Genomic DNA, 16,089 nt, shown 5'->3' on the forward strand with positions numbered 1-16,089 from the left:
ATCAGCTCGGTGCTTTGTGACCACCTAGAGGGGTGGGCTAGGGAGGGTGGGAGGGAGACGCAAGAGGGAGGGGATGTGGGGATATATGTATACATATAGCTGATTCACTTTGTTATACAGCAGAAACTAATACAACATTGTAAATCAATTGTACTCCAATAAAGATGTTAAAAAAAAAAGATTCTGCCTAACAAGTTACCAATATTATGTTCTGAAAAAACATATAAAGTCTATAATAATATTGAACCAGTGATTAAATAAATATTTTCCTTCTTCGCAGAGAAGCTTCTTTAAAATTGGATTACAACGCAGAGAATATCACCTAAATTATTCATTTTAATTAAGTCATTTCCCGATTTTTTTCTTAGCAGACACAGTGAATTAAGAAATTACCCATGTACTTTCTTCCTAAGTATGCTCTAATTCTATAAAAATGGATTATTGTTTCATTCTCTGCCTCCAAATTGGTAAACCACAAAAAGTCAAATCTAAAATAAAGATAACAAGTCTAGGTTTATTAGTTTAATTTAGATAATACTTTAATTCAACGATCTCAAAATGTTCTAAAAACATTCTAATGTATTTATCACCGTAATATTGACAAATCTGGCATGGGGTTTGGAGAGACTGATGGTAACGAAAGGGGCTTCTATGCTGCTTCAGGCACTAGAAAAAAAGTGAAATAAAGTGAAAACATAAAGTGAAAAGAATTTTGAAGAGTGGCAGACAGATGAATGAAAGAAGCTCTGTTGCTCAAAATTCTGCAAGGGTCACATAGACTTTGTATAAACCTTTATAATTTTATAAATGTACATATATATACAAATTTATATATACTTACACATTTAACACATATATCTATATATACACTTAGTATTATTAATGCATACATATATGCATATGTAGACACATAGTTTCATATATACATACATATATACTTAATAGAAACATACATATTATATATATATAAATATATATATATAAAGAGAGAGATTGATTGATTACTTTCTGTTCCCCCACAGATATTCCTGGGAAGGTTGTAGTCACAGTAATAAAAGAGGGTCATATAAAATGAGAGGTTGGTAAATTGGAGAAAGCTTTGGAAATAATATATTTTAATTATATAAATATCATCATACTGAAATAGCAAACAGAATGATTGCATGTCTGGCTGTTAAACCGAATACTGTACTGAAATTACATATGAGTATTTGAGACAGAATTTTTGATCTTTTTGCGTGTGTGTTCACAGTTTTGTGAATTGCACAGGGAATTTCTTCAAAGCATTTTTTGGGAAGAGATAGATGGTTCTGCAATTTATCAATGCCATTAGCTACTGGGCACCCACTCCTATGCATAGGACTCTGTTTTAGACATGGACGTATAAAAGACAAAGATATAGAAGGATAAAAACACACAAAAAAAGACATTTGCAATGTGCCAAATTGTGCAGGGAATTGGAGGTCAGGAGTTTTATCGTTCTTGTGGCTAGCATAATAAAAACAGAAAGAAGATAATAAGAATGAGATACAAGACAGATGGCTAAGAAAAATAATCAACAGGAAAACAAAGAAAATCAGTAAGGAAAAAGGCCCTTGAGGATGAGAAATAAGAAGATGAGAAGATGAGATGAAAAAGAACAAATTTTTCCAGTAAAAGAAGGATTTATTCTTCACAGAACCTATGTGACATTTATTTGAGAAACACAGAATTGTGTCACTTCAGCTTCATGACACTCCTGGTACTGGACTAAAAAATAAAAGTATAAATAATGTATACTTGGGGGTTTTACTAATGCGTAACTTCACTAACTTCTTAGAAACCCAAATACTGCTAAATATTGAACCTGGGAAACTTGGATGTCACTGTGGATTTTCAGTACTGTTGGAACTGGAGACCCTACAGTGGGCAAGTGGCTTGGGAGGAAGGATGACGACCGTATACTGTCAATTCTTGTTATTCGCAGTATTTATGTTCTATAAAGTCACTGCAAACACCGAAGTAGTGAATATCCGAGGGGAAATACAACGTTAGGTTCCTACAAGCCGCTGGTCACAACATTTTTTTGAATCGATCAATACATAATCTTATTTTACCTGTGTTTCTGTTTACAGACGCCTTCTTTAATGTACAGCTGATTCATTAACACTGAATTCCCAGCCAACAGCATTATACCCCATGACTGAACAAAGCTTATCTAACACATCTATTTTTCCTGTAAGCCACATCACAGCCTTCCTGTGCTTAGGAAGACTAGACAGCAGTTCACCACCATGCTGGGAGGCTATTTTAAACAACAAAATCAACAGAAAAATGTGACAAAAGTGGCACAGAACAGTCCATGTAAAGGACACATTTACAGTATGAGAGCTGACACAAGGAGGCAGCGTCCCCTTGCTTGACCCCAGCTGGGAATATTTAACTTGGTGACTAAAACTTTTTGCTACCCTGTGCATATCTGTGAATGATGGTGAAGGTTCCATGTGTATTGAAATCGGGTGTACAAATATATTTCAACAAATAAAAAAATTGAAAAATATGGAATTCGTAAATAATGGAATTGTCTATATAAGCTTTCAGTGTACTACTTGACTGGACCCATTTCATAAAACGCTATACTGTTTTTAGTTGCAAATGCTTTTCATCCCTTTTAGTTATGGTATTTGCATAGAAAACTAAATTATAGGGCTTCGCCCCACACGCGCCGGCCGCGGCCGCCCCCGGGGAGTTCGGGGAGCGCGCGGAGCGCAGGTCCCGCGGCGGCGGCGGCGGCGGCGGCGGCGGCGGCGGCGGCGGCGGCGCGGCGGGGCTCAGGCGGCGGAGCGGCCGGCCGCGGGCGCCGCCGCCTCCTCCTCCATAGCTGTTTACCCGGCTGCATTGTGGGAGTTTGACCTCCGCCACCGCCAACCGCCGCCTCAGCTTGCGCTGCCGCCGCCGCCGCCGCCGCCGCCGCCGCGCACGCCATGGAAGCCCTGACTGACGACGAAGTCATACGGAAGCGTCTCCTAATTGATGGAGATGGCGCTGGAGATGATCGGAGAATTAATCTACTAGTGAGACGTTTCATTAAATGGTGCAACTCTGGATCCCAGGAAGAGGGATACAGCCAGTACCAACGTATGCTGAGCACACTGTACCAATGTGAATTTTCAATGGGCAAAACTTCGCTGATGTATGATATGAATCTCAGAGAAGTGGAAAATTATGAAAAAATTTACAAAGAAATAGAATGTAGCATTGCTGGAGCACATGAAAAAATTGCTGAGTGCAAAAAGCAAATTCTTCAAACAAAACGAATACGAAAAAATCGCGAAGAATACGATGCACTGGCAAAAGTGATCCAGCGTCATCCAGACAGGCATGAGACATTAAAGGAACTAGAGGCTCTGGGAAAAGAACTAGAGCATCTTTCACATATTAAAAAAAGTGTTGAAGATAAGCTAGAATTGAGAAGGAAACAGTTTCATGTTCTTCATAGTACCATCCATGAACTTCAGCAAACACTGGAAAATGATGAAAAGCTCTCAGAAGTAGAAGAAGCTCAAGAAACAAGCATGGAAACTGATCCTAAACCATAGACCAACTAATCACTCACCATTCCCAAGAATACTGAAGTAGCAACATGATCTTAGTGTGTTCAGAATTTGTTGTGCTCTTGAGACATTTAAAGTTTTGGCAGTGAACTACGTTGCTTTTAAATTTTAATGCACAGTTCATTCATATTTCTTCACACAAAGGGAGATGACTTCATTATATATTTGTTTTTATTGAAATGCCTTTTTTATACTTAAAAGATAGGAAGCAACATCCAAAAATGTTTAATAAAATATTTTCAAGCTAGATATGTTAGTGCTCATTGGTATTCTAGGTAGTTTTTAACTGTTAACATTGATTTGCTCACAAAATAAGTGGAAGATAGTGAGAAGGTGGCATTTCTAGGATGTACCTGAGAAAATTAGTCAATTTCTGGAAATCGTTACCACTTTTGAAAATTAAGTCCATGAATAGGCTCTCAGGAGGGCTGTGAACTTATGAAATTATATACAAAATGTTTGTGGTGTATGCTTATTGTGGGAGAGGTTCCATGATATTAAGAATCACTGATATCAGAGGTAATTACAAGATGCAAAGTAAATCAATATGCATTACTTTCTAGATCTCTGTCCTTAATACTTCAGCAATGTGGTTGTTAAATGTTTTGTTGAAATGTTTTCTCTCTATCGTTTTGTTCTGTAGGAGTCATTTTCAAGAGTCTTGCAAAAAGGATTTCATGGGCTTCCCTGGTGGCGCCCGTGGTTGAGAGTCTGCCTGCCGATGCAGTGCACACGGGTTCGAGCCCTGGTCTGGGAGGATCCCACATGCAGCCCGTGAGCCACAACTACTGAGCCTGCGCGTCTGGAGCCTGTGCTCCGCAACAGGAGAGGCCGCGATAGTGGGAGGCCCGCGCACCGCGATGAAGAGTGGCCCCTGCTTGCCACAACTAGAGAAAGCCCTCGCGCAGAAACGAAGACCCAGCACAGCCAAAAATAAATAAATAAATAAATAAAAATTAAAAAAAAAAAAAGAAATGTAAATTACTTGCCCAACATTGGTAATACAGATTTTAATTAAAACTAAAATGCCTTAAAAAAAAAAAAAAGGATTTCATGATCTTTTTAAAAAATTTAAAAAAAAAAACTAAATTATAGACTTAACATATATTGTTGACTTTCTCTAATTACCCTCTGAGTGATCTGAGCAGAGATCAACTGCTGGGCCAGATTGTATCCTGAGTCTGTAATATCCAGGCTTTGCTAAGCACTATGGTTCAGAAACACTGTTAGTTAAGGTGTACAGCAATTTTAATCAAAAGATTTAAGAACTGCTCAATCTACCAAGTAACTAGCATAAGAAAAAGAGTGCAAGATAATTCCAAGAGACTTCTTATTACCAACTGAAGAACTATGTTATTAATTCAGTCACATAGAGAACTACTTAAAACTTCAGTGTCTTCTTGTTAAGCAAAGTAGATATAAGAAAAATGCAAAGGAATGTAATAAATGCAGCAAATACAAAGCTGAATTTCTAAAACATGGAGCTTGCAAATAGACTGTAGGTGCAATTTACTTGGAAATAGGTATGAAATCCAAATTTTAATAGCAACTGTCACTTTGTATACCAAAACATGTTCATCAATGAAATGAAAAACCTAGGTATCCATCTGCCTTGATGATGTTTACCATGAATTTCATAATCTCAAGTCAAACCCAATGTATTCTACTCAGAAATTGGTGAGCTGTCACTGGAGCAAGATAAATCTGAACATGGTGTGTTATATACGTGTGTGCATGTAAGTGTGTGTACTTGGGTGTCTGAGTGCGTGTTGCCTTGAAGGTAAGATGTGTAAGTAATAAGATAGGCATTTTAAAAGTTTGCTGTAAATTACCCAAAGATATACATATGTATATAAACACACATGTCAAATATACATACATTATATATTTTCATATATATACAATACTTCTATTCTATTGTATTATTTTTATATTTTTTTACGTAACAAATTATTAGGAACTTAGTGGCTTCCCTATAGTTCTGAAGGTCAGAAATCTGACACTGGGCTAAAAGCACGGTGTCACCAGGGTTGTGTTCATTCTGGAGGCTCTAGAAGAGAATCCATTTCCTTGCCTTTTCCGGTTTCTAAAGGCTGCCTGCCTTCTCTTGGCTTATGGTCCCTTTTCTCCATCTTCAAAGCCAGCAGCATAGCGTCTCCCAAACTATATCATATCACTCTGTCGCTCTGCTCTTCATTCTCACCTATCCTTCTCTAATTCTTTTAGGAATCTTTGTTATTTTATTGGCCCCATCCAGATAATCCAGGATAATCTCTCCATTTCAAAGTCCTTAACTTAATCATATCTATAAAGTCCTCTTTGCTATTATGCAGTAAAATATTCAATCAGCAGGCATGGGCTGTTCAAATTCTGCACATTCCAAAGAAACTTCTGGCTCTTGACTGATTTCTGGGAGATAACCTCTAAGCCCTGGGAATATCCTAACTGACATATTTATCTTTGTCTACCTCAGGCCTTGGGCCACAGTATAATTTATGCTAACAATGTGATTTAAAGTGTGATCCTTGGGTAATACTGGATCCATTTTACTTCTGGAGAGGCTGGAGACTTAGGAACTAAGATAAGCCATAAGACTGCTCCATACCTACATTACCAACCCCAATAAACCCTGGAAACCAAGATTTGGGTAAACTCCTGTTGGCACTACTTTGTGTTGGTTGTCCCACATCATTGCTGGGAAAGTTAAATATTGTGCATGTGACTCCACTGGGAGCTGGCACCTGGTCTCTCCTGGAGTCCGTCTTATACAACTTTTGCCTTTGTTAATTTTAATATTTATCCTTTTGCCTTAATAAACTGTAACTAGTTTAACAACTTTTATGAATTCTGTGAGCCCTCCTAGCACATCACTGAACCTGAGGGTGGTCCTGAGGACCCTCAACTACATATTAACAGGTTCCTGGGATTAGAACATGGACATCTTTGGGTGGCCATTATTATGCCTACCACACTACATAAACAAATGACTATATTGTACAAACTTCCTCCATTTCTCTGACTTTAAGAGTAGCTTTAGAAATATTATCAAGAGTTTGGAAAAGTATGTTCCTTTATTGAGTCATGATTAAGTTTTCCCTAGAGATATTTACCAATCACTTTATAATGTGCTAACTTCTGCAAACTACTCTTTCCTATATAGAGAATGAAAATAAAAAGCAAAATTAAAAGCAAAAACAATGTCATGCTATTTTCATGTTAGTTATCCAAAAACAACTACGTTATCAACTTTTGCCTCCAGTAAACTATAAGAAAAGTACTCAACTTTCATCTATGAGGACAAGACGTAACCAAGGGAATGAGAAAGCTCAATTAACCACCAGAGACTGCAAAACACCTGCTTGGAAAACCAAATCCCAACCACCCCCCCCCCCACATCAATATCTTTAAAGGCAAGAGTATTAACGTAAACTTTAACTAAAAATGATGACATGTCCCTGCTGAGATGTGTGTCTGTCTATCAATCCATCTATCTGAAACTCTAAAGGAGAAATCATCCAAGTACAAATACTTCTCCAAGAGGAACATTTGCATTTATATAAATCAGATCAAACCTAAAAATTATTATTTCTTTTACTTTCTGAAAAGAGAAAGTATTGCATAAGGTTTATTACACTGTACCTGACTCCAAAGGCAAAACTTAATGCTGAAGAAAGATGATTTATCAGCTTTGTCCTGTAGCTGTGATTTCATGCTTAAAGTTATCATTGTTTGAAACTTTTCAGGAGATGAAAGACACACAGTAATCACTGGATGAGAATATTTGGGAATAGATGACAAGGAAAGAAGGGAGCAAAACCTTGAAACAATAACCATCACTCCTGGCAGTGTCACTGATAAGCCAAAAGGGTCCAGTAAAATATATCCTGTGTGAACTATACAGACTACAGAAAACCAACCCCAAATGGTACATAACTTGAGGATGGTAAGAAAACTAACTCACTCTCTCTCTCTCACCATAATAACTATTTTAGACAAGAAACCCAGTATGATATCAATGGAAACAATAACACACTTTCATTATACAGTCTTCAACTGAATGTATCTACTCTTGCACAACTTCAGACAAGTCAGAAGTGTGCAAAGCAGACTGATAAGACACTCTAAGTACATGGCATTTTAGGCTTTCTTTGTGAGTTTCAACAGTGACATTCCTTTTTTATTCGGGTGGGATGGTCTCAAAGATAGTCATCTAACCAAATAAAATGTCAGTTGCTACAAAAATCAAAGCTACACACCTATGTTCACATGCACACACTTGCATACACACATACACAACCTTGTAAAAGGGGCGGGGGGAACCCTAATATTGGGCTATTTAAACACTGGGCTACTTTCATAGAAATACATCTATGAAAGACCAGTAAGCGTCCATGGAAATTTCAAAATATTTTAAAAATTCAAATGAGTTCTGTCTTGAGATGCAAACCAGTTTCCATTCATGGTTTTTCTCATTTATATGACCTCTGGCATCCTTCACATTCTCAGAAAAATAAAATATTCTCACATTTAGAAACCTGGCCATGGTACTGTAGTGATGCTTTTTCAGGAAATTTCTTATATGTTCCTAAGCTTTTAACAATTCACTCTTAGATAAATAAGATATTAATGTAAAAAAAAATAAGAGTAGCTTAAAATCATACCTAAGGCACAAATACCTATCCTTTTTTCCGATGAATAAAAGTCCCGTTGCTTTTTCATTCAGCTTAACATGACTTGCTTTTGACTACACACTTGCATTGTCCAATGGTTTTAACAGTAATCTCAACAAAGCTCCTTTTAGCAATCATGAAAAAAATAACTAATGCATATGTTTTGAAAATTTTCTTCTTTCTACAAATGGTGCTGAACCTCACTATTAAAAATAAATATCGATACTGATTTGAAGAGGTTAAGAGCTCTAATTGCTCTTAAAGTAGTTATACTGCTCCTTTACCAGAATCCACAATCTAAAAGACTGGCCAAAGGAAGTCTTTAGATTTTAATCATTAAGTGTATATTATCATAGATAAAATTCTTTCACAGTGCAAATACTGTAATATTTTTCTAAAACATAAACTAAGAATTTCATTCTTATTTTACTTCAACTCTTACGTTTTAGAAAATAGTTTTTTAAAAATTTGTTTAAATTTCTTTTTATTGAGGTAACATTGGTTTATAACATTGTAAGTTTCATGTGCACAATGTTATAAAAATAGCAGTGTCTTAAGATAACTTTCCTGTATAGTAATATTTCTGTCAAATATGGCCTGGTAAACTAGTAATTCCCTTGATTCAGATTCCTAGATACTCTAACAGCTTACATCTACAATTTAAGATATGTGCTATTTAACTATACTATAAATGGATGATTAAAGTAGAAACAGTTTTTACTTCTCAAGTTAAAAATTATATTTTATATCAATCCCCCTCTTCCATTAGCCTGTCAGTTGAAATGCATACTAAGTAGCATTTGCAAAATTAATCATCATGTTGTCCAGGCAGACATAGCGCTTAATAGAGTCCACTGTCTCAGTAGGAAAGGAGTCTGCCTTATTTTAGTCAAATTTATTTGATTTAGAGTTAGGTAAATTTGATTAAATATAGAAAAATTTATATCCACAGTTAACTCTCTAGTTGTCTATTTCTTTACAGTCCAGTCCATTACTAACAGTATAAAGATCACATGGGATTAATAGGGCTGCTACAGAAAAGAACTTTTTCCCTTTTCTGATTTCAGTAGGGAAGCATATACATTTTATATTATAAAAGCATCATCTATTTTCCAAAACTTTCATTTCATTTCACATATCTTGGTCTTAATGTGCTGATTAAGTAGAATGATATGGTGCCAGTGCAGTACCTCTCGCTTCATTTACTCAGCACTTTAATAGTGGAGCTATTAGTTAGAAATTACCATTTTTAGGTCAAAATGGTCCAATACCAGCCATTTAATATGGTTCAACCAATAAGTTTATGTTAGATATATAGATTATGTATATATTAAGGAATGGATGAATGAATTGACTGGTGTACATATGACTGGATGAATTGAGGAAAACTGTATCCAGAGAAGTAAAGTTCTCTACACACAACTGTTCTGCTCAAACAACTATTTTATTTTGGTCTTTATTTCTGCATTTTTTGATTATATGATTTAAAATTTAAAAGTTCAAAAGTTTTAGAAATAGTGTTAGAAACTTTAAAAATAGATACTTACACATCTACTTCCCCAGTCTTAATGATTACATTCCCTTGAGAATTAGAGAACTGACCTTATTCTCTTCCAAAATCTAAGAAGTCTCCCCATAACACTTTCATGTTATCCACAGAACACTTCTAATATGTTTTCCCAGTTTGACTTACAGTGTGTTATTCAGTGACTGTTATTTCACAGTGAGGAATATCAAAAAGAATCAATATCAATGCACCCATAATCAGAAAAAGGAAGGCAAGTATTAATGAACAGAGTCATTAGCATAATGTATATAGGAATATGACACAAAACTCCATTAATTGAGTTGAGTTGAATCCCCCTCCCTACACACGCACACACACAGAGGATGTGTCTGAAAATGCAGAGAGAGGCAGCAAAAAAAAAATCCAGGTCATCTGCACCTTGTTCTGAACTCTCATAATATTTATCTGCCATTCTTTTTTAGCACTTACCACATTCTACCTGCTATTATAGTTATCCACTACGAGGAATCATCATCATTATCACCTTCATCATCATCATCTCTACTATCATCATCATAGACAGAACAGATTGAATCATAGGGAGGACAAATATTGTAAGAAAATGGGATCTGTACTCAGATAAGAAAACTTTTAACTTTTTCCCTCTATCAAAACTGGACAAGTTTACTTCAATGGGCAGATACGTTCAGAATAGTTTCTTTCATCCTTTCAATTTTCCCAGCTAATTACATCATAATACTCCCATTAAGGAGAGGATATAGCATTGCTTGGAGTCAGTTATAGGCCCTCCATGAACAATAATCTAGAATTGGAAAGGTAAGAAAACACATATTTCACAGTTTTCCACATGTAAACATAGTGAGCTATAATTTTTGATGAATGGGTGAGAGGTCATTTCAAAGCCTGTATGGAACTGAAAACCATCCAGAATTGTACATGGTAGCATCAGGACCCTCCCTAGCAGCTGTCATGATATTGTACAGAGACATGTGAACAGTCATGCAGGGCAATAATAGGAGCCCTATTATTTGTTTATAAAGTCTCAGTGAAAGCTTTTCTCCAAGTCAGACATGAACCAAGAGGGATATGACCTGATTATGGTGACACAATAGATACCATGTGCTGGTGATAGTACAAAATTACTGCCTTTATAAATTCTATACCTTTTCCTATACTGATGTTTTGTTTTACTATGACTTTAGGGTTAACAGCTACAAGAGGAATAAGAGGGTTGGGGGGAAGGAGTGGAGTGGATGTATCTAGTAATAGTCATATATTCTCAGAGTGACTTTTCTCCCGTAACCACTGTAAGCTTCTTGAAGGTAGAAGTTATTTCTGATTAATCTTTCTATTGCTCTCAGTGCTCAGCATAAGACCTTCTATTTAGTATATACCCAATAAAAACATTAAGTGAATGATGGCTGAAGTAGATAAACATAATGAAATGTGAAAAAGAAGTCAACAAAGAATATACCTCCATGCTTTATTAACAAAACAGGAGGGATATGGGACTTCCCTGGTGGTGCAGTGGTTAAGAATCCGCCTGCCAATGCAGGAGACACGGGTTTGATCCCTGATCCAGGAAGATCCCACATGCCACGGAGCAGCTAAGCCCATTTCCCACAACTACTGAGCCTGCGCTCTAGAGCCCATGCTCCACAACAAGAGAAGCTACCGCAATGAGAAGCCCGCGCACCGCAATGAAGAGTAGCCCCTGCTCGCCGCAACTAGAGAAAGCCGGCGCGCAGCAACGAAGACCCAACGCAGCCAATAAATAAATAAAATTAAATAAAAAATAATGAAATAAAATTTTAACAAGTTAAAAAAAAGGAACAGGAGGGATAAAAATAGCTTTAATGTGTAAATTGAACTAAAGTAAATCAGTATCACTATGCTATAATGAGTTATAATATTATCTGTCCTGATGAAATATGATGGTTGAATTCCTAAGAAATCTTTCAATGGCAAAATGGGGCTGGGTGACTAGACTATCATCTCTAAGAAAATTCAGGCTTTAGTAATATCCTATGTAGTTTTTTCCCCCCACAATGGTCTCAGACATCCTATCCTTATCAGCATTATTTTTTTACTACAGCAATACTTACGTGTTTTCCCCCCTTTACCACCAAGTGTTATGCTAAACCAAGCACAAAGCCACTTAGCCAAAACATATGTCTGGCTATGAATTGAGCTTCTCCTTCCCAAAACTAAGGTGCTGTTTACACTTTGATGCTGGCTTCCACCATAGCCCAAGACAACTGGCAGTTAACAGGTTAGCAAATGAAGTTTCCTAATTACATACCTAATTGTGCTACTTTCAATACTGGCTAGGAAAATGTGTGCTACTGAATAAATTTCTATACTCAGCCTTGCTTGGTATACACAAGCATTACTAATTTAAAGTTACCTGTCAGCTATTTCTTGGTAGTGGTTAAGTAGGTAAGGAAGCTCATTTCTAGATTTATGACTTAGAGTTGGAAGTAATCATAGATATTTTCTAATATGATGGCTTTTATTTCAAATTCTAAGGGTACTGATAGTTACGCCTATAGGGATATAAGGTGGAAGGAGGAGTAGTTGAGAGTTGAGTCAATTTCCCCTCTCACTTTTCATTCAGAATGCCTACATTTTCAATTCATTCCTTTTCTGGCGACCTATCACATAAAATCTCTTTCAAAGAAAGTATTGGGTATATTTTTAAAAAACACATAAAATCTGATCTAGTCTATTCTGGAGATGGTAAAAAATATGGCACATTTGTTTCCATCACCATCACATACATGCTGAGTATATATGGCATTAAATAATGGTACCTTTCCCCACTAGGTCTCGACAAACACAGTCTCAAAGTTTGTCATAGTACTCTTGGAAACTACTATTAAGCAACTATACATGGTGTGATGGCATTTTTTTAATCCTTTCCATTAACTCCCAAACCAATGTACCATTTGATAATTGTCCTTATAATTTCCTGAAATACACTTCTTTGATTAAAAAAAGGATGAAAAATTAAATTAGAGGCAAAATTATTGATAATAAAATATGCTCTCTTGGGTTGGATTTCTCCAGAAGTAGACTCTGAGAAAAGGATTTGAGTGGAAATAAATTATTTTAGAGATGATTCCAGGAAGCACAGTAAAAGAGTTAGACTGAAAAGAGAATGAAGCCAGTACAATGTGAGTTGATAAGCATGTTGTCACTGTGATCGACTGAGGTTTAGTACCACTTGGGACCTCTAGGAGACCGAGTTGTCTCACCTGAGAGATACCTCTGGGACACCTTCAACTGGGCCAAAAGCAAATGGAAATCATGAGGCAAAGAATCAAACCGTAGTAAGTTGTAGGCATATTCAGGAGTGGTGATTTTCCAGAATAGAGGGGAACGCACGAAGACCATCGGTTACAGCGGTGTAGTAATTGTTCATGTGTTCTTACAAGTATGTCACTTTAATTCCTTTCACCTGATTGAAATAAACTTTCAATTCAGTTGAAATGATAGTGTACTTTGAATCAAATTTTTATAGACTTAAGTTATTCTTATCATGTTAGCTAATTATTATTATTTAATTACAACATTGTAGTTATATTAGAATGAGCCTTAATGCATACGAACTTTCTCAACCTTCAGTGCAGGTGCCATTTTACAATTGAAATATGTTTCTGATAAAAATGAAATCCTTCTTCAATCAATTTAAATATCAGCAAATCCATCTGCTTGCAAAAGGTTTCTACATGGATTCACTACTGATGTGTCCCATATTGGTTGACATCACATTGGCTGACACAGTGATGGAGGTCATTGGTCTTATGACCAGCAATTTCACTTTTCCCACACACTTTAGGCATTTATTCTCTATCTTTGATACACTAAAGACTGTAAAGATTTTCCCTTGATTCATCTGGGCATAGATGAACATAAAGAAGGCATTATTTTCTCAAAAGGAAACGGAAAACAAGCAATCACCTATAATATGTTCCTTTAATATGCAATTATGGGTTTTGAATGCATTCCCAGTAGAAATTATGGTTATACTGTCCCTTAACTTACCCAACCCACTGTTGTACCCAAGGTCAATATATTTATCTATAAACTATGCAACAAGTATCACCATGATTACAATGTTTTGTAAATGTAGCCACAATATTTGATTTTCTTAAATAAATAATGTAATAAACTGTATCATCTGCTTTGGCTACTATAATGCTACAAATGATTGTTTCATTCCCTAATAAATACTGTAATGTGCACAATTGAATTCTGTCAGCCTCAATGTGATTTTTAAATACAGTGTGCTAAATTCCATGATGTATGAAAAGAAGGACTGTGTATAATATCAATAAAGAACGAGTAGAATCTCTAAGAAAAGCATCAAAATAAATAAATATGCACAGCTCCTGGCATGTGGCTTCCTGTCCAAGAGAATTGTGATTTTAAAGAAAGGATAAATTTTGAAAACAATTTGCTTTACACTTTATGCATCTTTGAGTTTTTCTCTCCACCAAGATGACTTAAGAGTTGATAAAATAACTAAATAGTTCACTTCTTTATTAATTCTCTAATATCACAAAGCTGTGTATTAGAGCAAGTGGGGTGTAAACATCCAATATCACTGGGTACATCCAATGAATTCTTACTCTCCTTGCAGCTGCAGGGAACCTGTGATATGGCAGACTCTCCATATGTAGACCTGAGGTTTAGGCTGTAAAGTAATCACACCATCTCCTATTGCTGGCATTGCATGTCCCCTACTTTACAACCTCAAATCCTTTAGAATGTAGTTCTCATTTTCTAATGAAAACTCAGTGGGGATTAGTGGGAATCAGATATATACTTTTACTCTCAGGTATGCTAGACAATAACCATGATGCATAGCACAATTGGCTGATAGGTGAAGTTCACTACTTTCTATTAGTGATGGAAGGAGAGAAAAATGAGCACATTTTCAGTGTTTTATTTTACCAATATGCCTGAATTTGTTTGCCTCATAAACTCAACTGCCATTTTACTCTTCTATGATTTTACTTGATCATCCATTAAATTTTTATTATTATCTCAGTGGATAATTTGAATGAATTAAGACCTCAGGGGGAGGCAATGTGTAAATCACAAAGGAAATAATGCTTTAAAGTACTGTGTTCTATACATTTCTAACACGTAGGGTAATTACTATACTATCGTAACTAAGTATCCCAACTTCTACCCCTACAAAATACCCCCCAAACTGTAACTTGGCTCAGCTTATTGCCATAAACTAAATACACAGGGATCTTGAAAATCTATTATTCATGTACTATGGTTAGTCACATTGGCAGGAGGAAGGATGCAATGCAAATGATGCTACCATAGGGCTCAAAGACCATCTTGCTACCTCCAGCTATGTAACTCATTACAACCTAAAGTAAAATTTAAGTCACTCTTTCCGCTGGCACCATGCAAGGGGTAAAACATGAAAGGAGAAACCACAGTCCTCAGGTACCAACAATCTGTAAGTAAACAAATAACCCAAAAAGATAGCACAGAAAGTTAAGTGTTGACACAGGTATGAGGAGACTGCCACAGGAGTATACACAGGGGCACATGATTTATCCAAAGATGAGGAAGACGCACCATCTACACTATCTTGGAGGATTATAAGAGATGCAAGAAGTAAGTATGTGGGGTTAACATGACCTAGGGCACATGTCAGGGAAGTGTGTTACATTCAGAGAAGTGTTTATATAGCTGGGGTAAGGCATTCCGATGGTGGGTGAAAGATTAGAGCTGAGAACAAGGCATGGAAAATGTTGTAAAGGGTCTTTTCTTCCATACAACTTATTTGTTTTATATCCTAAAACAATGGGGAGCCACCTGTAGATTTAAACAGGGGAGTGACATATTAAATTTGGCTTTTGAGAGATATGGGTCTAGCAGCCATGTGAGAGGTAAACTGGAGAGAAGCAAGGCCACAGGTAAGCTGGGAAGCTATCGTGGTATTCAAAGTGAGCTACAGGAATCTGAACTGAGGCAGGGAATGGCAGGTGGTATGGAAAGCAGATGGCAGAGCTAAAAGAAATTTAAGATACAAATAGGCATGGATCTGAATAAAGAAGAAATAATACTTCTTACCTAGGTTACCTCACATGGTTGTTATATGAATAAAATAAACATGAAAGTGCTCTGTTAATTGTAAAGTTCTCTACCTTTAAGGAATTATTTTTTTTACAAAATGCCTATGAATGAGATCTTTGGTTTAAAGCCATTCCCGTATGTTCAGACACAGTGAAACGACTATAAATTTAAACAATATATATATATATTG

At 36.3% G+C, this 16,089-nt stretch overlaps 2 protein-coding genes across 5 annotated transcripts in view; one reads left to right on the forward strand and one right to left on the reverse strand.

The window, feature by feature from the left end:
• DMD (dystrophin) overlaps positions 1-16,089 on the reverse strand; it is a 2,476,968-nt gene that overhangs the window by 2,187,000 nt on the left and 273,879 nt on the right. The gene's annotated exons all lie outside the window — the stretch shown is intronic.
• Positions 2,961-3,627, forward strand: LOC132357711 (THO complex subunit 7 homolog). The gene has a single exon (XM_059911397.1). It carries the CDS (start codon positions 2,964-2,966, stop codon positions 3,576-3,578), a length of 615 nt encoding a protein of 204 aa, XP_059767380.1. The 5' UTR covers positions 2,961-2,963; the 3' UTR covers positions 3,579-3,627.

The sequence above is a fragment of the Balaenoptera ricei genome, chromosome X (genome assembly GCF_028023285.1).
Source record: "Balaenoptera ricei isolate mBalRic1 chromosome X, mBalRic1.hap2, whole genome shotgun sequence".
In the NCBI taxonomy this organism is placed as follows: domain Eukaryota; kingdom Metazoa; phylum Chordata; class Mammalia; order Artiodactyla; family Balaenopteridae; genus Balaenoptera; species Balaenoptera ricei.